Raw genomic sequence first — 26,101 nt, 5'->3', positions numbered from 1 at the left:
AGTGGCCCTGAAACCAAAAGAAGGAGAAAGGCTAAAGCAGGGGACCCCCTGAAGAAAAGAGTGAGAAAGCACAAATCCTGGGAGAAAACCCGGAGAGCGAGAGCCTGTGCCAAGGTATCCCTGAAAGCAAGGGGGAGGGGGCCAGAAGCAAACCAGCCATCCAGGCTATCGAGAAGGGAGAAGACCAGGTGTGGCCAGGTGATCGGAGAGAGAGGAGACCCCGGCTCAGGTGTGGAGAGTGAGACAGAGTCATAGATGAGGAAGGGTGAGAAGCAGTCCAGACAGCCAGCAAGCACCAGAGCCAGAAGCTAAGCCTCCTTCCTGCCCGCTCTGCCAGCACCAAGCCCAGGAAGCAAGCTCTCCCCTGCCCACATTCTCCAGCAGGAACCCGCGTCAGAGGTGAACAGAGGAATCGCCTGAAGTTGGAATCAGGGGTAAGTTAGTTGGCCATAAGTATTAATGTCTTAAGCAGGCTAAGGTTTATGGCATGTGTGAAACTACCCATGATACAGAACTTTTCTTTAGGGAAAACTGGTGCTTAGTGGCCAGGATGTTAGAGATTGGAATTGTTGTTATTTTCTCAATGCCATCTCCTGCCAAATCTGATAAATAAGTCTATTTCTGAGGAGAATACACGTTGTCTTTTCCCTGACTTAGGAGCACAAGTAAGGTGAGAGGGCAGCTGGCAGTGTCTTGCAGCAAACAGATCCCTGCACCCCTAAATCTGCTTACACTCTGTTTACAGTAGAGAATATATGGGAAGAGCTAGGAAAACTGAAAGTGGGGAAGGCCATGGGGCTGGATGAGGTACATCCCGGGATACTGAGGGAGCTCAGGGGTGTGCTGGCGGGTCCGCTGCGTGACCTGTTCAATAGATCCCTGGCAACGGGACTGGTGCCGAGTGATTGGAGAAGAGCGGTGGTGATCCCGCATCACAAGAGTGGGAGCAGAGAGGAGGCTGGAAACCACAGGCCGGTTACCCTCACCTCGGTGGTGGGAAATTAATGGAGACTCTGCTGAAGGAAAGGAGAGGGAACTACTTACAATCCAGTGGGTTGCTCAACCCAAGGCAGCATGGATTCACCAGGGGAAGGTGCTGTCGGACGAATCGGATTTTTTTTTTGTTTGGGTGACTAGAAAATTGGATAAGGGAAGAGCACTCGATGTGTTTTACCTGGATTTTAGTAAAGCATAGGAGACTCATGAACAAAATGAGAAGCTTGGGAGTGGGTGCCAGGTTGGTGGTGTGGATTGTAAACTGGTTATGGAACCTACTCCTGAAGAGAGAACGGTGTTAAGTGGAGCGCCACAGGCATTGGTTCTGTGCCCAGTTCTGTTCAATGTCTTTGTGAGCAACCCTGTGGCCTCAGCCTGGAGCTAAGCCCAATGCCAGGCCTTGCAGCTCCAATCAGGAGTCCTATTCTCTCTTCTTTCTTTATAGTCAGGCCTGGGCCTCGCGAGCGGATCCCCACCGGACCAGCTAAGTGGGGGCTGTGAGGATCCTGGCCCCGGCATTTTTCCAAAGGAGAGGGATGGGTGGTGGGGACGGGAGCCCTTAGGAGGCCCCATTTTTTTTCTTCTTTTGGTTCATTTTGGTCTTCTTTAAATGTCTGATTCATTTTTTTTCACATGAATGAAATGAATCGAACATTCCATGAACCAAACTTCGAGGGGAAAAAAGCCTCCCGAAAACAAATTGAAAAGCGAACACACTTTTTTTTTTTTTTTTTTTTTTAATCCCTGCACACCCCTAACCAGTAACACAGGTTGTAAAAGTCAGGGCCACTATTGTTCAATTCCTCTTCCACGCCCCCTTCTCCTGTCATCTATCCGTCTGTTATCCTCTAGAGATACAAACCCAGATAATCATTTTACAGCTCATATTACCTTTAATCTTTATTAACATGTGCAATGCATAAAGAAAGATGATAAATCCTTGGTAATATGCAGAAAACACACCATGCATGTTTCTCCAGGTGCTCAAGCCTTGAGCCTCTTTGACGCGTTTGCATGAAGCAGGCCGATGGATTCATCCTGCATGTGCCACGTTCAGTCCAGGCTCTCCTGTCACGGGTTGCAAGCCTGTTATCCCACCAGGGGAGAAGAGGGTGACAGGCAGGAAACACAGTTTGGTACAAAAAAAAAACAAAAAAAAACCTCTTTTCTGGCAAGGATCTAGTCCAGCAACATGTAGAGGGAGTGGGTGGCAGTTTATCGCCAGTCTGCATTTCATCCCAATTAAGTTATTTGGGTCACCCTGTTTGTTCCTTGCAGTCGATGGTTGGGTGACCACTACGTGGCCTGTTTTTCCCTAGACCGGTGTCATGCAAGCAGTAGCTTCAGAGCCACGTGTCGCTGCCATGTGACCCCTTCACCCTACGGAATCTTGCCAGGCGGACAATCAAAGGGCGCACAGTAGATGGTCAAAATAGCACTGGTACGATAACGGAAGGATTTGGCAAAACCATGCAATCAGTGTTGTCGAGCCCATATTCAAAAGCCATTGCGATGGACAGAAGGACAGGAGCCGCGCTGGGTCGCCGGGCAGAGTTTGTTTTGTATGGGGGTGAGATGGGGTGGAGCAGGCAGGACTACTCGTACTGTAGGTGGGGGTGGAGGGAAGGGGAAGAGTGCCACTACCTGATGTAAGTTACTGGGAGTTTGGGGGGGGGGGGGGTGCCCAGCGACCTGTATAAGGAGAAGTTTGGGGAATAGAGGCCCATCTCTAAAATTTGGGAATCAGGAGGGGATGAGTAGAGCTGCTTATGTGTTTTATTTTCGGTTCTTTCTTCTTCGCTGACAGAGCTACTCGCCCGGATATCTTTTAAAGATATCCAGGTAAGCAGGGAGTTATCTGGCCAGATATATTTAAGCATAGCCAGTTAGGTTTTAAAGTTAGCTGGATATATATAGTGGGATATTTAACCCTCTGAATAGACAGGACAAGTTATCTGGCTAACGTTAGCAGATAACGTTCCACTAAACGGCCGACTGAATATTGGCCTCCTAATAATTCTGTATTAATATTCATTCTCAAAAGATGCTGAGTAATTTTGGAAAATCTCTGTACAGATAAAACAAATAAAAGATTATTGTAAGGGCATTGGAACAGGCCCCATGAGACCCAGCTCATGGAGCACTAGAAGTGAACAGTCGCTGTGCCTGCTGAGATACAAAAACATTAAGGCTGTGAATAATTTTGCAAGAAAGACACTTTCCAGTGTTTTGAAATGGAAGTTGGTGGAAAGTTTTCACATGCACAGATGATACAGGCCGGGAACACAAGAACATATTCAGCAAGCTCTGTCCAGATAAAGTCAAGCAGAAACCTCAGAATGGTGAACTTCAGCTGAATATTCAGTTGTATCCAGTCTAAAGTTACCCGGACCTACTATTTTTCTGATCAGAGTTAGTCAGATAACTTTGTCTGGACAGCCCTGACTTTCAGCACTGCCTGCAGAAAGTAAAAAAAACTGCCCTAGCGCTGCCTCAACAAAATTTAGTTCGTGAGGGGGGTAGAATTGTCAACCATCAGGGTTCATTTGCCTAACTCCAAAAGTTGGATTCCTATACTCAACCCTAATCTCTCCCCCACCAGCAAATCAACGCGTTAACGCTAATGCACCTCTATGCACGTGTGAAATGTTAACAGTTCCAGTTTGCAGATTATTCGCTAAAGTGAAAAAATAAACAAATGCTATTTTCACAGTTCTCCATGTAGGAGGAAATACTTGCACACATCTCTACCCGTTGCACCAGCTGATGACCCTAGAGTGGCACATGCGTGACCCTAAATTCAGCTGAGGTCTCTGTGCCCTGGGGAAAACCTGGAGCAATGCGAGGGAAGAGACCACCGGGCAAGAAACAGAACATGACCGGAAGCAAAAAAAAAACAAAACGGGGAAAGTCTTTTTGGCTGGGAAAGAACTATTTCATATTCTTTTGAATCCAGTCTGTGAAGAGGATGACTTTGGTGTATCCAGTATAGAGTTCCCTGCTGCATGTTTTGTCGTAGCCCCAGCTCACCAGTCCCATCAGGTGCCAGCTGGGCTCGGCAGTCTCTCTGCCCGGCATCGGCACCACGGCAATGCCACCCGTCTCGGCGGGGCAGATGGTGGATTTCACGCTGGGGTCCTGCTTCGCGCAGAACATGCTCTCGGTGACGCTGACGAAGATCCCGTTCTCCTCGTACTGCTGCTCGCACAGGAGCGAGTCTGTCACCTGGATGGCGCCTGACCGCAGCCCGTCGTTCTTGTAGCCGGGGTCCTTGGCATCGGTCAGTATTTTCCAGCCGGTGATGACTATCTTCGAGTCCTCTGCGGCAGCGCTGGCATCCTGCGCCGTGGCCAGGCAAACGGGCTGAACCCGATCGCTCACCTTGGCCTTGTCCAGGAGTTTGATGATGGCTGCGTCAGAGTCCAGCAAGACTGGGTCGTAGTTGGGATGTGGAATGATGGCCAAGATCTACAGAGACGGAAAAGAAGGGAAGCCAAGTTTAGGGCATGATTTATGTGAGCAAGACGTGTTTTTGGCTGTGCTAATCTAAGAGTACACGTGTTATTTCCCAGCCGTTGGCATCCCTGGGGAGTGGTTAGGTCAGGGGAGGGAAATAGCCCGTGCACAGATTGCATTTTTCACTCTACTACCCACATTATTGTCCAGGAACACGTCCCCAAGCCCTTTACCCCCCCCCATTACTGACCCGTAGGGTCTGAATGCTCTTCTCGTCTCGGGTGTCGTCCCTGTAGAATTTTCCCAGCACCACTTTCATCTCTGCCGTCTTGATGACGGTTGTCTTGCCCAGCTCTGTCACGCAGTGGGCAGCCACCACCACGGTGCGCTCGTTCAGGAGGGCTCCGCTGCAGATCAGGAGCCAGCCCCCTTTCCTGAAGCCCTCGTCCTTCAGTCCGTTGGTTCTGCGATAGACGGCTGCCTGCCAGGGCCACCTCGTCTCTGGCAATGCGGTCAAAGTGAAGTTTTCAATCTTTCCACAAACTAGAAATGCAAAAGAAGAGCAGGAGGCGTTCACATGGACGGCGGCAGAGCACCGAGGGCCGCCGAATCCACCGCCACAGGAGACGGAGGGGTGAAGGGCAGCCAGATGTATTTTATTTTAGATTTAGCTAAGGCCGGCCCACGGGTAGCTGAAGGTCAGTTAGATTCAGGCACAGGGAGGTCAGAGATGTGATGTCAGGCAGCCCTGGGCAAAGGGAGTACCTGCTCGGAAGCAGATACTGAACAAAGTGAAAGCTTCCTGCAACCACCAGCTGGGATCCTACTCTTAGCGTTCTGGTCCTACAGCCCATAAAGTAATAGAAGTTGGATTCTGACAGTCCGGTGTCCTTCTGCCTGTCTCATATAGATCCTAATGTCACAGACACTTTTGCACTAGCCCTTAATTATTGTGCCCTAACACCCTAAAAATGTGATTAAATAGACTAATAACTCGTATTATTCTGAAGTGGATGAAACAATACCTACTAAGCATCAAGTTATCACATTTTCTGCCAGCTGGTGTTAGCTGCTCTCAGGACTTCAGACCCTTCAAAGAAGCAGTTGCCGCTAATTCAGATACATGAGAAATATTTAACTAAACAGAATATTTCCTAAAATACGGGCGCCGGCGTACTTGGAATGCATATGGGAGCTCGCCCGCTCCATTTCCCGGTCTTCAGACAGGTCCTCCTGCTGCTGCCGAGGCGACGGTAGAAGGGAGAGATGCAGCTGTACTGAAGCTGGGTATGGAGGTGCTGGTGGCCTGCTGAGAGCTCCCCGAATGGCAGCGGTGGCCTCTTAGTGGGAAGTATTTCAGCCTTTACCTTACTAACGGCCGTGGAGTATAACTGGTGAACAGGTGTCTCCCTGTAAGAGTGCACAAAGGAGGTGAAACATGCAAGGGAATTGCCACTCTGAAACACAACAAAGATAGGAGTGGCTGAATGCCTTGTAAGTGCATCGCATCTCTATCCTTCCTCCCGTCACGGGCTCACAACTAACCCTGTACGGATCTGACGGCCATGCAGGTCCTGGAGAAACCTGGAATCTTTGCAGGCTGTGAGACCTTACAAAGCGCCAGCACAAATGAGAGGCCCCCGTGCCAAAATAGCTGGCAGGTGCTGCTAAGGGGGTGGCATGGCCACGGCTCTTCCAGCCTCCACTGCCGTTTCTTGCCAGTTTCTTATTTAAGCTGAAACTTAAGCCCCAGCGAGAATCAAGCCCTGGCGGGGAAGCTGGGAAGAATAGGGAGAGACTTTAAAGGCATTGGGGTGGTTGATGGCCATCTCTGTTAGGGCTGACCAGCATGCCAAGCGCACTCCCACCCACCCATTATAATACAGCGTCAGCCAATGGGCAGCCAACGTTTTCTGTTAGTAAGCAGAATGTAAAATGATTTGTGTTATTGTACCCGAGCCAAGGGGCTAGAATTCCTCCAAAGATGAGCTTTGAGTTCTCATCTAGGGTCGAGTGCCTCCAGGATGGGAGCTGGGGGCGGCGAGACAGACACTGTCCCCCAGGTATCAGCGAGTGGAGGTGCATTTCCCTCCCCAGGCAGCAAAAGGTTCTCTAGCTCGGAACACGGTGGAGAATCCCGGGGCAAGTCTCCCCCCACCGGTCAAATTGGGTTGAGTTTAATAGAGCTGCAGCCGCTTCCTTCCAGCATGAATGGCATCTTTAGGAGGAGGACGGGAGCATGCGACAGGAGTGGTCAGGAAGATGTAAGGCGTGGGCTTTGAGACAACGTGGGATCCGGCAGGGCAGGAGTGACTGGGGTTCTCTCCTGCCTCCCCCCACCCCCCACCCCCCCATTTAAACTTATTTGACCACAGAGATGGTTGTGTGGGAGGATGGGGGAAGGAGCAGAGGGGGCTTTCATGTGGGAGGCAGGGCCTGTGAACACATGGCTTGGCTTGATTCAGCCCCACCCTCGTCGATTTGCAGTAACAGTGGAGGTGCAGAGGAGCCCTGAGCTCTGCTGAAGAGCTCAGGTCATAGGATACAAGATTAGAGGTCACCAGGGCAGGAGGAGGCAGGAACTTTGCCTCCCCCAAGATTGTGCCACCATAAGCACAGGCCTAGTGTGGCCTGACACAACTTCTGTTAAGAAGCAGTCTGCACTAGGCTCCTGTTCTCCTGTCTCTTCCAGGGTTGCAGCCTGCAAGAAGAAAGTGTGGAAACAGTACTTTCAACCAAGGGAAAGCAAGACTGCAGACAATGGGCTGGTTGGAGATAACCTGGACCCATACAGCCTATGGAGAAGGGAAGTGAAAAGAAAGCTCCAGACCACTGGGGGGAGGATGGGGCAAAAGGATGAAATGGAGGTAGACATAAGAGGGGGCTTTACAGCCATGGACACAATTCGGGGATGGTCCCTCTTTTGGAGGACTGTTTGGGGCGGTGGGAGGTTCCTGCTGCATAAGTAATGCGAACGAGAAAAGTGAACAATGGAAGTAGAAAAGATGGTCATGGATTTCAGAAAAAGTCCCAGAGCAAGCAAGGTAAGCTCGGGTGGCCAAGAGATGCTAAGAGGTCAGAGACTCGCGTCCCAGTGCTTGGGTTGGGGAAACCTGGGCAGAGCCTCCTAAGAACAGAGAGAGGTTACAGTTGATGAGGTCCTCGCGTGCACACAGGCAGAGCCTCTCTCTTTCACGATTCTTCACCATTCCACTCTCACCTTGAGTGAACTTGCAATGGGAGGACTTTCTGTCGCACCAGATCGGAGATCTTAGGTTCTTTACAAGCTGGGAAAAAAAGGACAGTGTTACTCAGTCCTTTTCCATAATCAGAGCTCAGACCACCCTTCCCCAACAATAACAGTCTGGATTAAGAGTCAACAAATTCCTGTAGAAAAGGTTTTCATCATTCTTGAAAGAATATCATCACAGATATCGCATAAAGGCCATAGCTCTCTGCCTTCTCTATGTGCTGCCATCAGGGCAAGACCAATGGCATAGAGGTTAACCCTCTAAGTCACCAGAAAGAAACCTGACTTTGAATTCCAGTTGAGGCTTAGGCCATTCGTATTCATGGCCCCTTGGCAGAAGGAAGAGCTAAACATGCGTAGAGTCCCCATGATGTCCTAGCAAAAAACATAATTAGGAGATGGTATCACCCTAGTTCCATGCACCCCTGTTGCTGTGTGCATTCATGGTATGTGCCAGTGAGATGTGGAGAGGAGAAAGGAGTGCCGGCAGGACCTCTGAGAGTAAAAAGGTGACCTCTAGAGGGTTTACCTCTAGGTTGGTGAGGAATGAAAATTGATATGTGGGAATTCTGAAGCCGTGAGGAGCTGCAGAAGTAACTGAACTCTCTTTGCTTCAAGATTAAGGCAGTGGTGTCTTATCTGTAAGTGTGATATGACAATACCCTACAATGGGAATGAGTCACACTCACACAGCTTTACTTGCTTCCGTCATTGTGTGGCTTTTTCAGCTATGTAATTTTAAATTGCAGTATTTTCAACAATTGTGAACTATCAGGAGGAAAAGGTAGTATTGATTATATTTAAGGCACCTAAGAGACATTTGTCATATGGTAGCCTAGACTGAAATGTACACCTTCTGTAATATTTTCAGATGAGCAAGAAAAGCTGTTTGGGAGTGCTTGGTGCACTTAAAGACGATTTATCTGTAAATGTGGCAGGGAGACTCCATTCTGCAGCAGAAGGTCACCAGGGTTTGGTATCTCTGGGACATTTCCCACTTGAATTTGAAAACCCTGATAGTCCACCTTTTGTGCTCATCTGGGCTCACAGCTCTGACCCACAAGTGCTATAAGGATATGCACAGTTAGGCACCTACTTTTAAGTCCACACAAAACAAGCAAAGTACCCACCCAAATTAAATTTAGAAATCAGATAGCTATGCAGTTAAAAATATGTACACATATGTAGGCAAAACAAAATGGAGGTGTGAAGTTAATGGTGTTAGCAGCTTGCTGTCTACACGTGCACATTTAAAAAATGTAAGGAAAGAGCACACATCCAAGATAATCTCCCTACCCCCTCCACTCCTGAAAACCTTTTTTATTGATATGGCCAAGTTATGAAAGCCATACACAGTTTTAGGGAGCTGAAAATCCATGCAAACACCTTCAAGCAATCTGCAAGGGTAACTCCTCATGAAAAGTTAGACCTTGATTAAACTTGTGAAAATTCACCTCAAGAGACACAGCCTTGACCATTAGTTATGGAGGGTGATAAATCTCTTTCATGAGGGCTCCTCTTCTTGGCTTAGGATGTCAAAACATCTGGCAGGGTCAGAAATAACTTGCTGGCTAGGATAATCTGCAGAAGCGCTGACAGGCCATCAGCTCGGTCACCAGGTGCCAAAGTGGATATTTGTTGAAGCTTTTAAAAATCTGATCCTTTAGGGATCAACAAAATCAGCACGCTCAGAATTTATCCTTAAAGGAAAAATGATCCTGCTCATTTAGCAAAATATTATCAGACTACCTGCCTCTTTATTTAACTGTAAAAGCCTTATTTTAATTTTGAAGATGATAAAATGGCATTGTCAAGATGAGAGTTCCATGCAAAGAAAAATTAACTTAATAACCGGAGGGAGGCTGGTAAGGAAAACTACTGCTCCAGCATTTAACTTTCACGAGGGAGACTTTGATAAAAACAAAAAAAACAACACCTAAAAGGTACAGCTAGAAAGGTTAAGAACTTATATCAGACATGGACGTTGTTTAAAAATTAAGTAAAAGGAAATTGTGCTATCATGGACAAACCAAGAGTACAATAACAAAAATGCTCCTTAAAGTGACTCAAAGTGCACTATGACCATCATAATAGGCACCACCGGTCAGCAGTAATGCCCTGACCTTTTTCGCCTTATATTTAATCATTGGTCATTTATACCAGAAAAATATACTTTTTTTTTTTTTATCTTTTTCATATTGCGAATAAAATTCTATATAAATAATCTAGCACCATGAATTCCCATTTTTTAAAAATGAACACATCATAAGTCTCTGAAATTTTTCATCACAAATTCCCGACATGGGCCATGTTTCAAAGAGAAATCTGCATCCGGGGAAATCACAAAGGAAATAGCCTGTATCTTTGAGTGTAACAAGGTCTTCATTAACAGTTCAATATCAATAAGCTATGTCTGCGTTTTTTTGTTCCCTGGAGCTTAGCCTATTATCATGGTTATGGTACACTTTGAGTCACTTTAAGGAGTATTTCTGCTGTTGTCTTCTTGGCTTGTCCGCTGTATAAAAATACCATCTTGGAAGCCCAGATGCATTCCACAGGTGGAAGCCAGCACGGCTAAAAGATGAGGTAAAGGAAGCTGTTATAGCCCAAAGAACTACTTTCAAAAAATGGAAGAGGATCCAAATGAAGAAAACAGGAAAACGCTTTCACTCTAGCAAGTTAGATGCAACACATTGATAAGGCAAGAGAAAAGAAAATGTGAAAAAAAAGTTTGCCATAGAGGCAAAAACTCATGATAAAACGTCCAAAACAGGAAGTCTGTGAGGTTGCTGGTTGGACCATTAAATGAATGAAGGGTAAAAGGAACACTTAGGAAAGACAGGCCCATAGAGGAAAGACAAATTCATTCTTTGCTTTGGTGTTTACTAAGGAGGATGTTGGGGAGATAAACTTGCTGGACACAGTATTTCATGATGATGATTCAAAGGAACTAAACAAGTAAAGGTGAATGTGGAAGATGTAATAAGGCAAATTAGTAAACTAAAGAGTAGCAAATCACCTGGACCAGATAGTATATACCCCAGAGTTTTAAAAGTACTAATAAATGAAACTGCAGGCTTAGTACTAGTAATTTGTAATGTATCATTAAAATTGTCTATTATACCTAAAGATTGGATGTAATCCCAAACTTTAAAGAGGGCTTCAGGGATGATCCAGAAAAATATAGACCAGTGAACGATGCCAGTGCTGGGAAAAATTGTAGAAACTATTCTAAAGAACAAAATTATTGAACATATAAATAGACAAGGATTAACGGGACACAGCCAACAGTCTTGTTTCACCAACTAATTCTTTGAAGGAGTTGATAAACATGTTGATAAGGGTAAGCCAATGGATATAGTGTACTGGATTTTCAGAAGATATTTGACAGCATGCTCTAGTTGTGTATTATTAGACTAGAATACCTGCTTGTGTTATTCATTGATTTAGAGGGCACTTCTCTGCTTTATTTCTGAATGCCATGTTCAGTACATCTGTGTTTGGTTGTTTTGTAAAAAAAAAGAAAAAGGAAAACACTTTTCATAAAAAAATGACTGAGAAAGTCGCTCATGAGATAAACAGTGGAGCACCTCAGGGATCTGTACTGGGACCGGTGCTTTTCAATATACTTACAGATGATCGGAATAGGGAACAATGAGAGAAGTGATCAAATTTGCAGATTACATGTTAAATCACAAGCGGATTGTGAAAACTGCAAGAGGACCTTGCGAGACTGGGCATCCACATGGCAGATGCATTTGGATACATGCAAAGTGATGCACATAGGAAAATGTAACCCACACTATAGTTACAGGATGTTAGATTCCATTCTAGGGATCACCATCTGGGCTTTCTACTGGACAAAACGTTGAAATCTTTGGCTCAGTGTTTGGTGGCAGTCAAAAAAGCAAATTATTAGGAAAAGAATGGAAAATATCATAATACTTCTGTATTGTTCCATGGTGCGTCCACACCTAGAATATTGTGTGCAATTCTGGTCACCGTTTCTCAAAAAGGATATAGCAGAACTAGAAAAGGTACAGAGAAGAATGATCAAAATGATAAAGGGGATGGAACAAATCAATTCCCATATGAGGAAAGGCTAAAGAGGTTAGGGCTGTTCAGCTTGGAGAAATATGATGCAGGTCTATATAATTATGAGAGGAGAAGAAAAGGTCAATACAAACTGGTTGTTTATGCTTAGACTAGGAGACATTCCATTAAGTTAGTAAGTAGTACATTTAAAACAAATCAAAGAAAATGTGTTTTCACTCAATGTACAATTAATCTCTGAAATTCATTGCCAGAGGATGTTACGGTGGTTGCTACCCCAAACCAAATAAGCTAATACTTCATTTTCAATGCATGATACTTCACTTTCAATGCATATCCAGCATAGCTCTCTGCTTCAACGGCAGGGGAGCAAGACTGATATTTCACTTTCAATGCATAGCCAGCATGGCTCTCTGCTTCAACGGCAGGGGGGAATGAAGAAAGGTGGATCTATATTCAGGCAACAACCAACAAGAACTGAATTATATAGTCTGGGTAAACAAATAAGCATGGGTGCAGCTTGCTTATTGCGGCGGTTACTACCCCTAACTAATTAAGCTATTTCACTTAGATGCAGTTCCAACACTGCTCTCTACATTAATGGTGAGGGTGGAAGGGAAATAGAATAAAAAAGGTTACTAAGAGCAGACTGGATGGGCCGTTTGGTCTTCTTCTGCCGTCATTTCTATGTTAAAGGCAGTTAGCGTAGCTGGGTTTAATAAAGATTTGGATAAGTTCCTGGAGGAAAAGACCATAAACAGTTACTAACTTGAGCGACTTGGGGAAGCCATTATTTATCCCTGAGCATAAGCAGCATGGGATCGATCTATTGTTTGGGATCCTGTCCGCCGGTACTTGTGATCTGACTTGTCCACTGCTGGAAACAGGATACTGGGCTTGACGGAGCTTTGTTCTGACCCAGTATGGAAGTTCTTATAAATAAAATGCTGAGTGCTCATTACACCATTCTGTGATCAACTATATGAAAGGAAATACAGTTCTGACAGCTTTAAACATTCACAGGAAATTAATTCCTAATTTACTGCCAATTCTTAACTTAGTTTATTTCTAAACCTCATTTAAAAATGGGAAAAATGTCCCCTTGTTTTTCAGTCATATTTTTTTTCTCTTTAATAAGTCTTCCTGCATTTCCTGCTCAGTAATCTGCTCTCAACTTGGGCAAATATTTCTCTGCTCTTCCATGCTCCCCAATGTCACAAGTCCATAGGTTCCTGGCTTGTGAAAGAGTTTTCTCAATCACACCTACGGTCTAGGATCCAGTCCTCTAATGCTGCAAAGTGGTGCAGGTTTTCAAGATTTGCATCGTGAATAATCGTGGCTTACCAGAGCTGCGTAGACCACTGAAGGGTTGGCGTCACCACCTCTGTTCTAGGAAGCTGTGCTCCCCTTTGCAGGGTTGTACCCAGAAAGTTCATGAGGAAAACGAAAACTTCCTTCATACCTTGTGAGATTTTCCTTGACATGAGCTGACGTGCATTTCTCTTATAATGATTTTGTCATATTTCTTTTTAAAATTGCAAAAGAAACCCTCATGAAATTTAGTTGACTAGTAGAAACTGATTTTGTTGTATCCTATAGATCATTGAGCCATGCAAAGCTGTGGCAAAAAAAAAAGTCAAAGCTAGAGTTTAGATGACCAAGACAGAGCCCTCCTTATCTTTCCTCCCAAGCCCATCTCCCCTCTTCCTCCTTGCTCTGTTTTTGTGGGTAACAGGGTCATCCTCCCAGTCCCCTCAGCCTGTAACCAAGAAGTCATCCTCAACTCCTCTCTCTCCTTCTCTACGCCTATCCAGAATTCTGCTAAAACATGCCGTTTCTCTCTATAACGTTTTCCAAACTCCGTCCGTTCCTTTCTGAACACATTACCAGAACCCTCACCCACTCGCTCAGCTCCTCCCGCTTAGGCTTATTGCAACCTCTCCCGGCAAACCATCTCTCTCCACTGCAGTCTGTCCTAAATTCAGCTGTGCAACTTACATTTCACCAAAATCTCTACACTCACGTAACCCCTCTTCTGAAGCCACTACATCGGCTCCCTATCTGCTCCCGCATACAATTCAAGCTCCTCTTTCTCAGCCAGAAATGCCTTCGCTCTGCAGCACCTCACTACCTTTCCTCTCATCTCTCTCTACACCCTTCTTCTTGCACTCCACTCGTCGGATAAGTCACTCCTATCCGTGCCCTTCTCCTCTTCTGCCAATTCCCAACTCCGTCCTTTCCGCCTGGCTGCGCCGTGTGCTTGGAATAGTCTTCCTAAACTGGTGCGTCCTGCTCCCTCTCCTGCCATGTTTAAATCCCATCTAAAGACCCACCTTTTTCAAACCACTTTTAAATCTTTTGCCCAATTGTCTGCTTTTAGCCTTGTTGAATCTTTTTTTTTTCTTTTTAACCATTGTCTTGCTTTATGAAATACCCCAAGTCTCTTGTCCTATATATGTTTCTCTTACTAGACTGAAGCTCTATTGAGAAGGGAACGACTTTTTTTGTGTGTTTGTACAGTGCTGCGTATGTCATGTAGTGCTCTAGAAATGCTAACAAGTAGTAGTAATATGAATGAAATGTAAGAAAGATCAAGAGTTACCTTTAATGCAGAATGGTTGCTTCCCAGACCAGGCTCCATCCGCTTGGCACGTTCTCTGCTTACTACCGCTCAGGACGTAGGAGTTGTTACAGTGGAAAGCCATGACCGTGCCAACATCGGCATAACGGCCATATTTAAGGCCAGGACCTTCAACGATTGTCCTGTAACCATTCAGTGGGCCTCCAGGGTCTGTGCAGTTTTTGTCATCTAAAACTAACGGAGAAAGGGAAAGATAAAACGTCTTTGCCGCCTGAACCACTTAGAAAGATTCATTCAAATATCCCCAGCTCTCAGCCATCGCTTAACTTTCTCTAAAAGCAAGAATTAATATGTTTTAGAATGATTATGGATGGTCCTGGGATGATTTAATTTAGATCTGAAATTGACTGTGCTAAAAAAAAAAAAAAATTCCACGCTCTAAACGGAACAAAATTAACTCTTCTTTCCGCACAATCAGAGCATGGCAGACCGACACAGGGGCTATCATTAATAAACACGAAGCACGCTTGTCCAAGGATCGTTGCTCAGTCATCTCCGTCGACATGCAATTGTAAGAATAATCGTTGCATGCCAGAGTGCTCTGCAGACTACTGAGTAATATCAAAACTAGCACATCGCTTATTCTCTCCTAGATTCAAGAACAGATTTTGTGACGGTGCCGGCATGTAGTGCAGTAAAATCATTTCTGCTTAGCATGGGTCATTGTAAGAAAATATAAATATTATAAATAAATAAATACAATTTCCAGCTGAAAAAAAGTCAAGCACCATTAAACTAGAACCAGTCTCCTTAGGAAAATGAAAGCAGAGTTAAGCCCAATGTCAGGAGCTGTCCTGGACCTCTTGTACCAGTGGTCAGCCAGGGTTGTGAGTGCTGTGGTAGTAATTCTCGGAGTCTGAGGGAGATGGACTGGCTCCCGGTGGCTAAGTCTTGAAAAAAAGCCCTTTCGTCAATGAAATATTGAATTCTGGCATAGAAGTACTGAGCGAAAAAGACTTTTTATGTTCCCTAAGCCTGAAACCTGATGTTTAAGCAGGAGGAGATGCTGCATAGTAATGAAGTGTACATTCTTCCAAATGGATTTTCATATCGCACGTCTTCCTTTTGTATGGGGTGGAAAGGAACGTCAGTTTGCATGCATTTTTTTTTGTTTGTTTGTTTTAACAGGTATCAATTTTGTTTTTATTTCTAAAATAATGTGGGGCATAGCAGAGAACCGGGTCAACTGGTCCAGCCTCTCAAATCATTCTTTTATGCAATTCAGATTACAGCTGACTGCGGCACTAGTAAAACTACTTTGTGAAATAACCTTTCTGCTTCTACTTCATGACCTTAAGAACATAGGGCTTGCCATACTGGGTCAGACCAAAGGTCCATCAAGCCCAGTATCCTGTTTCTAACAGTGGTCAAGCCAGGTCACAAGTACCTGGCAGAATCCCAAGGGGTCAACAAATTCCAAACTGCTTATCCTAGGGATAAGAAGTGGCTTTCTGCAACTCTACCTTAATAATGGTTAACAGACTTTTCCCCTAGGAACTTGTCCAAATCTTTTTTTAAATGTGCACTAATAGTTTTCACCACATCCTCTGGCAAAGAATTCCAGACCCTTCAGTTTTACTCCCTGAAAAACCCTTGTCTTGGATGTTAACAAGGACAGCTTAAGAAACGTTACTATTAACCATTTCTGTAGTGCTGCCAGATGTCCAGATAAATGTAAAAAACAGTCCCTGCTCCATTTATTTATTTATTTTATTTATTTGTGGTTTTTATATACCGGACTTCGTAGGATAACATCAGTTCGGTTTACATTATAACTTCAAAATCAGCAAAACAGAGGCTTTACATAGAACTTATAGAAAAACAGTGAATAAAACAAAATTAAATAAACTATACAATGCTCCATGGAGCTTACACTCTAGTCAAGAAACACAGATGAGACAAATAAGATGCTTTGCATTAAAAATCAACAGATCTGATTAGGTAGAACCAGAACCTGTACCAAAACGTCTCATAATATTGTGTGACTGCCATCAGCAAAGACCTAACAAAATCGGAAGTGGCACTGCTTGAACATCATCTGCTATATTCAATGTGCAGTAACTCGGAAGAAGTGTGTGTGTGTGGAGGGGGTTACATGGAGCAGACAAACCCAGCAGTCTCACTGTTACAAAGCGATTCATACTCCCTAGCTCTACAGCCATTTTACGTAATAAAATAAGGCCATGGCTAAAAAGAAAGCACAATTGTCAGCCTCTCCTGGTGGAGGAGCAGGTGCTGCCCAGCTCCCATCAAGCTTGCAGTGGGCAATGTGCCTGCCCTGCGTCACACTTGTCATACACCGGGTCACCATGCCTAACGTTATCTCCGTCCATAGGACCATGAGCTGGAGCACCCGAGGTCCTGCACAACATCACCTACTGAGAGTTCAGATGTTTGTAAAAAAAAATCTGCCTATTACAAATGCAGGGTTTTGCAGTTATTAAGCTGACGCCAATAAAATGCGTCCTTGAACATTAAAACCCACCGACGAAATATTGCAAAACTTGCAAGCTCTTCCCAGAGTCCAATTTTTCTCTTCTTTTCCTTAAATCCTCCCCAAGGGTCGGTTTTAAATGAAAACAAAACCGGATCTCCTGTAAATCATTTTAATTTCCCCAAGGTCATCATGGGTTTACCAAATTAGTGCCTCTGCAGGGACCTGACCCAATTCTAATCTCGTCAACCTTTCTGAACGTGTGCGTTCAGGTTCTGGATCAGGTTCCGAGTCCATGGGCTCTGCTTGGACCTGGGAAGAAACGGAAAACGATTCGTTCAGAACTAACCCTAGCCAAATCCCGCGCCCCTGGGTGTGAGGGTTTGCATCTGAGGGAGCTGCTCACTGCCCTCCCACTCTATCACTGAGTGTCTGCTCGTCTGCTGCGGGCTTCTTGCACCCAGCACTGGGCGTCTCATTTTCTTCCTATATATGAAACCATCTGGATTGCATTTGTGTGCTCCTGGAAGGCTACGTTGACGCAGCAGTGCAACGCTGCGGTGCCTGCTTTCTGTAAACACAACTTTTTTGTTTCTTCTGCAGTGGAACCATGGAAACAAATGATCTTATTGTCTAATATTGTGCATTCTGTGTCTCTCTCTCTCTTGCCTCTGAATCTTCCTTGCCGAGTTTCTGGTTCTGCTCTGGGCTTCAGGTTCACATGAGTCTGCATATCTTGGCAGGGCTACGACACAGATGGGAGTGACAGAGGTGAATATTTGGATGGAATTAGCGAAACTGAAGGCGGACAAAGCCAAGGGCCAGGCAGAAAGCATCCAAGCATATTAAGGGAGCTTGGAGAGGCTCCATTCAATAAATCCTTGGAGACGAGATTCTTCAGTGTGACTGGAGAAAAGGGAAAACTTGTCCCTCTTCTTAAAAGTGGTAACAGCGAGGAGATATGGAAGGCGCTCCAGCACGGTGCAATTCCCCGCTCAGCCCACTCTTTATCAGCAAATTATTGCTGTTCGTTGTTATTCTCTCACGGCGGCGGCAGCATCCGAGTTCTGGAAAGATTATTCTAACGCTGGAGGCTGTAAAACAAAGCGGGGAGATGCCAGGAAGGAAGGGAGGGGCCTTGGGACCACCACTCGGTGCTTGGCCACGGATGACGAATGTCAGGCCTGGGGATTGGGCCTTGATGAACTGACGGCCAGGCACGGGTGTGAGGGGCTCTGGCGAGGTCGGCTGTGTGGCGGCCTGCATGGACCCCTCCGGTGACGGCGCTCCGCTGCCGGTCGGGGGCTCGCGAGGAGCGAGACCACCCCCCTCCCGTTTTCCCCTTGGGCCACCTGCCCTGTGGTTGAGATTAGGCAGCGGCGGCAGGACTCAGCGCCTGAATTAAACTCCCTTTTTAGGGTGCTCTAATAAACGGCCACGGCCATTTGCATCCCAATGATGACGCGTGATTTCCTTATGTTTGTGCAACGTTGGATGGGCGGGGGGCGGGATAGAACCATTGGGGTCCGGGCTGCCTGGTTATGGAAACTACGGGCCAGTTAGTCTGACCTCATGGTGGGAAAAATTACTGGAAACTATCAGTACAGAAGGACAGTGGAGCATCTACAAGCCAGCGGCTCGCAATATGCCAGAAGGAGATCTGCAGGACCAGATTATTAGAGGGTGGGAGGAAAATGGGGAAGGCCAGGGGTTATTTTTTCCATGGGGGGGGGGAGGTTTTGTGGATTTTTATTTTGTTTTTATCTCTTTTGCTTTCAGTTTTATGTTTATTTCAACTAAACAGAAAACAAAACCAAAATGAAGAAAAAAACCAAAAAACTGAACTGAAAGCATTTTTTTCTGCTTCCGTGCTGGAGTCCTGCATGCTCGCTGTCCTTTTCTGAAGGTAGATACCTTTGGCACGTGTTAAATAATATAAAAGTCATATATCAAACTCTATAATGGCATTTTAGTTGCACATCTGTTCAGATTTTTAGTACTGATTTAAGATTTTCTGTTTTGCTCTCTAGGGAGTTTTTTAATATCTTGATAACGATGTCCTGCTTGGCATTCTGGCTTCAGTTTCACCTTTTAGTTTAGTTATGCAGGAAACCCCTCTCTTCTGCACCTTCCTCTCTCCCAAACCCTATTACTATACTTTCTTTCAGAGGAGAGGGGCAGTCCTTGCTCGCTCCTGTCCATACTTTGTGATCACACCGACAGATCATGCTTGAGCCATTGTTAATTTCTTCTGTAAAAGCGCTGCCAGCCCGCCCCAGTCCCAGGTCGGCAGCTTTCTGTACTGAAGAAATTAACAATGGCTCCCGCCTCTGCTAACCAGCGCCATGTTTAAGTAAACTACCAGCAGGGCAGGAGCAACCAGCGAGTGTTCCCACCCCATGAATAAAATTATATATATATATATGCAGTACCCCGCTTAGAATGCTATAAAGTAATCAAGCTATAACTTTCATAAAAACAAATAAAAATATGATCGGAGGAATTGGAGGCCTAGGATGAGATTTTTTTTCCTCCAGGTGGGTCCATTTCATTTTTTGGTTTCTCTTTTCATTTTTTAGTTTGCTGTTTGTTTCAGGTTTTTTACATTTCGTTTTAAATGAACAAAAAGAAACAAATCAAAATAAAATGAAAAACTCTGTACACACCCCTAGTATGCATACACTTGATAATAGCGTGCTAGACGCCAACAGAGAGAGGACCATTTGGCCCATCCAGTCTGCCAAGTGTAAAAGCTTGAAGGATGGCGTCCCTTACCCAAGTCAGTTTTGCCGTCTTCCTCACTGGCTCTCTACCATTCTGGGTGATCCATGAATAAGGTAATTTTGCATATTTTAATCTAATTCTGACAAAGAGAGCTCCATCATCTCCTTTAAGTAACTGCCCAGACACATTTATGCCTCTTCCTCCTTTTCTGCTTTGTAAAAACGAAGGGGTTACGAAGGTAGAAAAGGAATGTCTGTGCGTGAAGGGCAGGGACATGGGTGGAAGTTCGTGGACATGACTACTCATTGAAGAATATGATTGATCAGATACACAATATTAGGAAGGAAAAATACCCAGACGCCTCTGCTGTACTGTGGCCTGTCAGAGGTGAATGAACTTTGAGTGCCTTTCTGAGCATGACTTGCAGAATATCTCTGAGGTAGACCTACTGGCACCAACATATTCAATGGCAACATTTACTTCATAATACAATGAAGCTGGGTTCGCATGAAACCAGGATGTAAGCTTTTGTCTTACAAATGTATATCTCAACGGACAGAAACCAGGTGAAAAGAAGATCCTTTGAGGTTACAGTTTTAATTAAATCCTGGTGCCAAGAAACGGAATTCAGGCCTAACTCCTATTGAAGCCACAGACTTGCTATTTGTTTACACAACAAAGAAGAACAACAGGATACTAGAAGGAACAGAGTGCATCAAAGCTGTGTTGATAAAGGAACTTTTATGGTGGAAGGGTGGTTTCAGGGAAGACAAGTAAATAGTATGATTTTTACAAATGAATGGAGGATGTCCTCACAAGCATTTCCTATACATGATAGATTGTCATGACAACAGCATAATGTATCTTTGTAAATAAGTCTTTGGGCAGTCACGTCATTCAGTCTGGAAACTTCGGTAGTGCTGTATTTTGATTATATAAGTCAGGGCATGTCATATATTCATGGAGATGCTAGTTATTACAGATAGAGGGCATATCGCATCTCCCAGGAACACTTATCTTTGACTCTTCTTTAAAAAAGCCAAAATAAACTAAATTTTAAACCTCTTGCTGAGTTGAAGTGTTCTTGTTGCCCTGGCTTTGAGTCCAGAAATTATTGACATCATGTAGGAGTATGTGCATATGTACGTATATTACACATAGGTACATCCCATGTTACAACCTTATGAGCTTTGCCATCTTTAGGATAAAGCAATTCTGTGTTAAATGTAGATCTGGCCTATAAATTTGAAAATAAACTGATAAATAAACTGGGCAGATGAAATGTTCATATCTCATGTACTTGAGATATTATGAATTAGGATCTACATCATAGGGTGCATTTTTAAAGACTTAGTGCCTGATTCACTAATTTATTTTCTCATAGACACAGAATAGGAGGAAAGCATGAATGCATTAGATTTTTGGTTACCTTTTAGGTTGATAAAAATATAGTTAATGCATATGAGTCAGTTATACACGGGAAATTAGATTTTTAACCACCTGACAGTGTGGGCATGGTTTCAGAATCTGCACAAACTTGGCTGTGTAAAATAGAGGGAGGGAGTGCTCAGGGGACATATAGTAGAGGTAAACTTGTACCTTACGTCATCACAAGGTACGTGCATAGGTGGTGTAGCACTAATGCACCAAACCCAACACTCCCATTTTGTATTGCACAAATGTATGAGTATACTCAAAAGCAATTTAGGCAGGTAGGGATATTGGCTTATTGTGCATTCCTTAAATGTACGGGTGTTGGCCAATGCAATGGCTCAGTGGCAGTGGCAGTGGCAGATCTTCCACTACCCGAATCAGCTGGGGCCAGGGATGCCATGGAGGCAGTGCTCATTGCCCTGTGAAGAAGAGGAGGTGAGTGGAGGGGAGGGATAGACTTTGGGGCCATGATTGAGGGCTTCTGGCCAAGAACTGTTACCGCAAAGCTTGGGAGGGGATATAAAATCCCCTGGTGTGGTTGTGAATGAAGGCTCCTGGTGCCGAGAGCGCAGCCCTGCTTCTGAATGTGTTGAAAATATAAAGGAGCAAGAGGAAAAGGTCAGGTGGAAATAAATGTGATTGCACAACTTTGCAATCAGGCATCCTGTTGGAAATGTTACCCTGTAAGTGCTGATGGGTGCAGTCTCACAATCCAGACTATGCCAGCAACAGGCCTTATTGTTTTAGGATTGCCACAATGAATATTCATGAGCTGCACTGGTACCCGTTGGCTTCCCGGAGCCCAGAAATCTTGCATGATTTGACTATCCTGAAAGGCAGACCTGTCCTGCAGCATCCCCCGGTGTGACAGAAATAAAATGTTTTCTGTATTTCATTATTTTAGAATCATTAGCAAAACCTGAAGGAATGTGGGATCCCAGGGATGACTGCGTATTGAAGGAGGCATTCTGAGTGCTAAGCCTAGAATGAGAAAAAGAAACTAGATAGCAGGATATTATGAGGTGCTAGAGATTTAGATTAAATAAAGCTTGGCTAGAATGTAGATAAAAATATATTGGGTGCTGTCTCACTCTGATTAGGTGAGATTAAGAACTGCAAGGGCAGTACCGTCTCCTTCAAGAGGTCCTGGCTTAAAAATATATTTAATGCAGTCGTTCGTAAATCACTCATTAATTTCTTTATCTGGATTGTACAACTCTGCCAATAGCATTACAGTTGCCCCCATCTGTCTGCACCATTAGGCCCTGAGCTCATGTACGAGTGCATTTACCTACACAGAGCCTGAGGCTCCTGAGAGCAATCTGTCTGCTAGGATCAGGGAGGAATGAGTAGCTGCAGCGCTGGGGCAGGACCTTCATCAATCCTTGGTACGGGATATAAGTCTTCTGGAGCACGAGGGAGAGCTGGTGGGAATGGTGCGGCCTTGGAAGACACGCAGAGAAGCCATTATTCATGCTGGAAGTAATCTCTCGGCTAATGTGTGTCCATGGGCTTGCACATCCGTTCTGCTTTCTCTCTCTTCTGGCACTAGTAGTACAGCCTGTGAATGCGCAATGTATCTCGCATATCCTCGGTATCTGCAGCAAGGGCCTGTGAATATTTTTTTTTTTATTGTGTTCGTGATTTATCTTTTAGGCAATTTAGTGATGTGACCTGCTCTGTCCACCTGCACTAGGAGGTTGAGCTATCAAGTACAGAGGGTGCAGAGGGACCTTTAGAGATTTGCAATCTGAAGTCCCTGTGCCTGGGAGAATCACGTCCTTTTACCTCTGATGGAGAGGCGTGAACCACCTCTGCTCGCGCTGGTAACGTTTTCTGACCATCCCTCAACAGAAGGCCACATGGAAAGGGATCAGAGCTACAGAGTGCGCCAATGGCTTGAAACCCAGCTCCATGAATGATAGCAAATAGGCGACATGGGAGAGACGGAAGCAGTGACGGGATCCAGGAAAGCCTGGGATGAAGTGACGGGGGAGAAAAACCAAAGATCAGCCGAGGTGCACGGCACCGCAGCAGCAGGAATGAAGCTGCCAAACTAAGGTCCTTATCTGCCGTCGTATTCTCTGTTTCCGTTTCGTCGAGTTACACGACCCCTTCAGCGCAGGCAGAGGGCATAGATGAACGCCCTGATATTCTGCGAAGAAATCTTTACCTCCCTCCAATAAAAAGCGCTTTTACTGATTCTGCCCTCACCTCCCTCCCACAGGACTCCCCCGTGCCCAACTCGTGGCTTGGCTTGGGCCACAGATCCCACCCACACCAAAGTGATACTTTCCACAAATTCCCAGTCTGCCAAACCGATCTTGAAACAGGATTCTGCTTGTAGGGGAAAAAATTACTAATTAAACAGAAACAATTCTCTGGTTCTGATAAAAAGTAATAAACAAGCAAATCTGATTGCAGGCAGATGTTCTCCTAAGTGTAGGCAGTGCGTGCGCGCACACACACACACACACACACACTCTCCACAGCGCGCACACACACACACACACACACACACACACACACTCTCTCTCTCTCTCTGCACAGCACACACACACTCTCACTCTCTCTCCACAGCACACACACACACACATACATATACTCACTCTCTCTCTCTCTCTCTGCACAGCACGCACACACACTCTCTCTCCACAGCACACACACACGCACACTCTCTCTCTCTGCACAGCACACACACACACTCTCTCTCCACAGCACACACACACTCTCTCACTCTCTCTCCATAGCACACACACACGCACACTCTCTCTCTCTGCACAGCACACACACACACACACACACTCTCTCTCTCTCTGCACAGCACACACACACTCTCACTCTCTCTCCACAGCACACACACACATACTCACTCTCTCTCTCTCTGCACAGCACGCACACACACTCTCTCTCCACAGCACGCACACACACTCTCACTCCACAGCATACACACACACACACACTTTCTCTCTCTCCACAGCACACACACACATTCACACTCTCCACAGCGCGCGCGCGCACACACACACACACTCACTCTCTCTCTCTCTCTGCACAGCACACCCCCCCTCTCTCTCTCTCTGCACAGCAGCAACCTCAAGCGTGGCCGGCTCCCTCCTACAGCACTCGGTTACATGGCAGGGGTCAAAGGTCAGGAAGACTCAGGGGAAGCCTCACGGTCTTAACTGAGGTAAAAAGACAGTGGTCATTTCAACTGGCTGTGAGCACTCCTGTGATATCCAGCATCGTTCTGTACTGATCCGTACACTGATGGAGCTCCGTGAATAATAAATGGTTAAAAGCATCAAATTAGAATGAGCAAAGGCAGCCGCATGTTTTGCACAACGACTTTCTTGATTTGGTAGCTGTGTGGATTATTAGACAGCTTGGTAATAAGACATGGAAGGAAGGCTTGGTGCAGGATTATGCTAATTTGACGCTTTATGTGCCACGCAGAGTCATGAGCACCATACAGAAAAACTGGGCCATGCAATAGGACTCGGGTGTGCACAAGACACGAAGGAGAAAGGAGTCAACAATTCAAATTGGTTGCTGTGATCTCTTTGGTGAGATCGTGACCTGCTTGATTTAGCACAGGTGAAAACCTGTGCTTAAACTCTTAGAAGATGATTTTCAAAGGTTTTTACGTGGATAGACGTGATTAGCCTTGCAAAACGGCCTTTAGAAATCGGCCCCAGCTCCCTTACCCCTCCACGTGGTGTCTGCCCCTCTACCCAAGGGTTAGGTCAGAGGAGGAGAAGCATGCACGGAGATTCACCATGCATGCTCTCTAGCACGCTCTGTGTCTGCTGTAAAGTCGGCGTAGCGCCTGCAGGAGCGTTTGTGCATTTTCAAAGAGAAACAGGGAATTACGCTGAGCCCTTCTGTAAGTCAGGTCAGAGCTCTCTTCAGTTAGAGAGAGCAGTCTCTAAAGTAACACAGAGGTGCCTGGCCCTCCCTTGCTCCCCAGTGATGCTTCAGGAGGATTAACAGCATCTGAGCTGGCCTTATGACCTGACTGGGCTGCTGTCGTCTCCTGGACACGGCCGTACGATCTGAGTTCTGCTCTCCAATCCGTTGGGGGACCAGCAGGGCGCGAGGGCACCGCAGCAGCGTGTTTGGGATTCTACGCAGGGCTAAGGAACGGTTTCCGCCCCAGGTGCACGAGGAGCACCGAAGGCAGGAGGGGGTCTCAGTGACCCCCCAGAGTCATCCTGGGAGCGTAGAGAGAGGGGAACTGAGGGAATCACTAACAGAGGCTGATACTTTCCTGGCTCTAATGGTTCCCCCCAGCGAGTCAAGCTGGTCCCGTGCCCCGTTCCTCTCCTAGTAAACATTTAAAAGTCGTTTGGCAACCCAGAAGGAAAAACTGAAAACACATCACAGGAAAGCCAGTTGGGAAACAGATTTCTGCTCCTAGTTTCCACAGTGAAATGCTTGGAATTTCTACAGCAACAGTCGGAGGAATGAAATGTCTGTTAAACACAGAGGACACAATGGTTCCAATTAATCCAGGGAACAGCAGGATGGAATATATATATAAATATATACACATATATATTTAATTAACTGCATGCCTTCTGGCCATACTGAAAACTTGAAACATTCAACAGCCTTATGCTCTCTGTAACAATAAAAGACGGGAGCCGCTTCCAAGTATCTCACCGTGTAATTTCTCCATCGTAGGAGCAGTGGCCTTGACGTTTCCTATTCTTGCAATAAACTGGTGTGGCTGCTGTGTTGCTCCACTTGGATATACAAAGAAATAAAGGTCCACGAACAAGCTGGAGGGAGACCTTTTTGCAGCATCACAGAGCGAATGCACCCTAAAACTCGAGGTCTACAGACTTGTGCCTCTCCAGGAGTAGCAGTAAAGCTACGCAGACATCTAGTGCACGCGTGCTGCGGTTCTTTGGTCTTAAGATACGGAGATATGTGCACGTGTTGACTCTGGCCTGCCAGGGAAAGCCTTTTTTCACCCCCTTAATTCTCACGTGCACCTGAGTACATTAATGCGTAATTTGCAGCTTTTTAAAATCCGCGTTGCTCGCGCATGGGCCCACGTGCATATATGGGCATTTTGGGGTGAGCAATGCTTTTAAAGTTGACCTGT

At 45.5% G+C, this 26,101-nt stretch overlaps 1 protein-coding gene across 3 annotated transcripts in view; it reads right to left on the bottom strand.

Annotated features, from left to right (window-relative positions):
- Positions 1 to 1,869: 1,869 nt before the first annotated feature.
- PAMR1 (peptidase domain containing associated with muscle regeneration 1) overlaps positions 1,870 to 26,101 on the bottom strand; it is a 49,898-nt gene continuing 25,666 nt past the window's right edge. For all 3 annotated transcript variants that reach the window (XM_029582650.1, XM_029582649.1, XM_029582648.1), the window contains exons 7-11: positions 14,358 to 14,570; positions 7,673 to 7,739; positions 5,630 to 5,862; positions 4,703 to 4,995; positions 1,870 to 4,464 (exon numbers count right to left, since the gene is read on the bottom strand). In XM_029582650.1, coding sequence (XP_029438510.1) covers positions 3,928 to 4,464; positions 4,703 to 4,995; positions 5,630 to 5,862; positions 7,673 to 7,739; positions 14,358 to 14,570 — 1,343 coding nt within the window. In that variant the 3' untranslated portion in view covers positions 1,870 to 3,927. The remainder of the gene's footprint in view (positions 4,465 to 4,702; positions 4,996 to 5,629; positions 5,863 to 7,672; positions 7,740 to 14,357; positions 14,571 to 26,101) is intronic.

This window comes from Rhinatrema bivittatum, chromosome 17 (genome assembly GCF_901001135.1).
Source record: "Rhinatrema bivittatum chromosome 17, aRhiBiv1.1, whole genome shotgun sequence".
NCBI lineage: Eukaryota > Metazoa > Chordata > Amphibia > Gymnophiona > Rhinatrematidae > Rhinatrema > Rhinatrema bivittatum.
The sequence above is the reverse complement of the archived record's forward strand: the minus strand, read 5'-3'. Positions and strand labels throughout refer to the sequence as shown.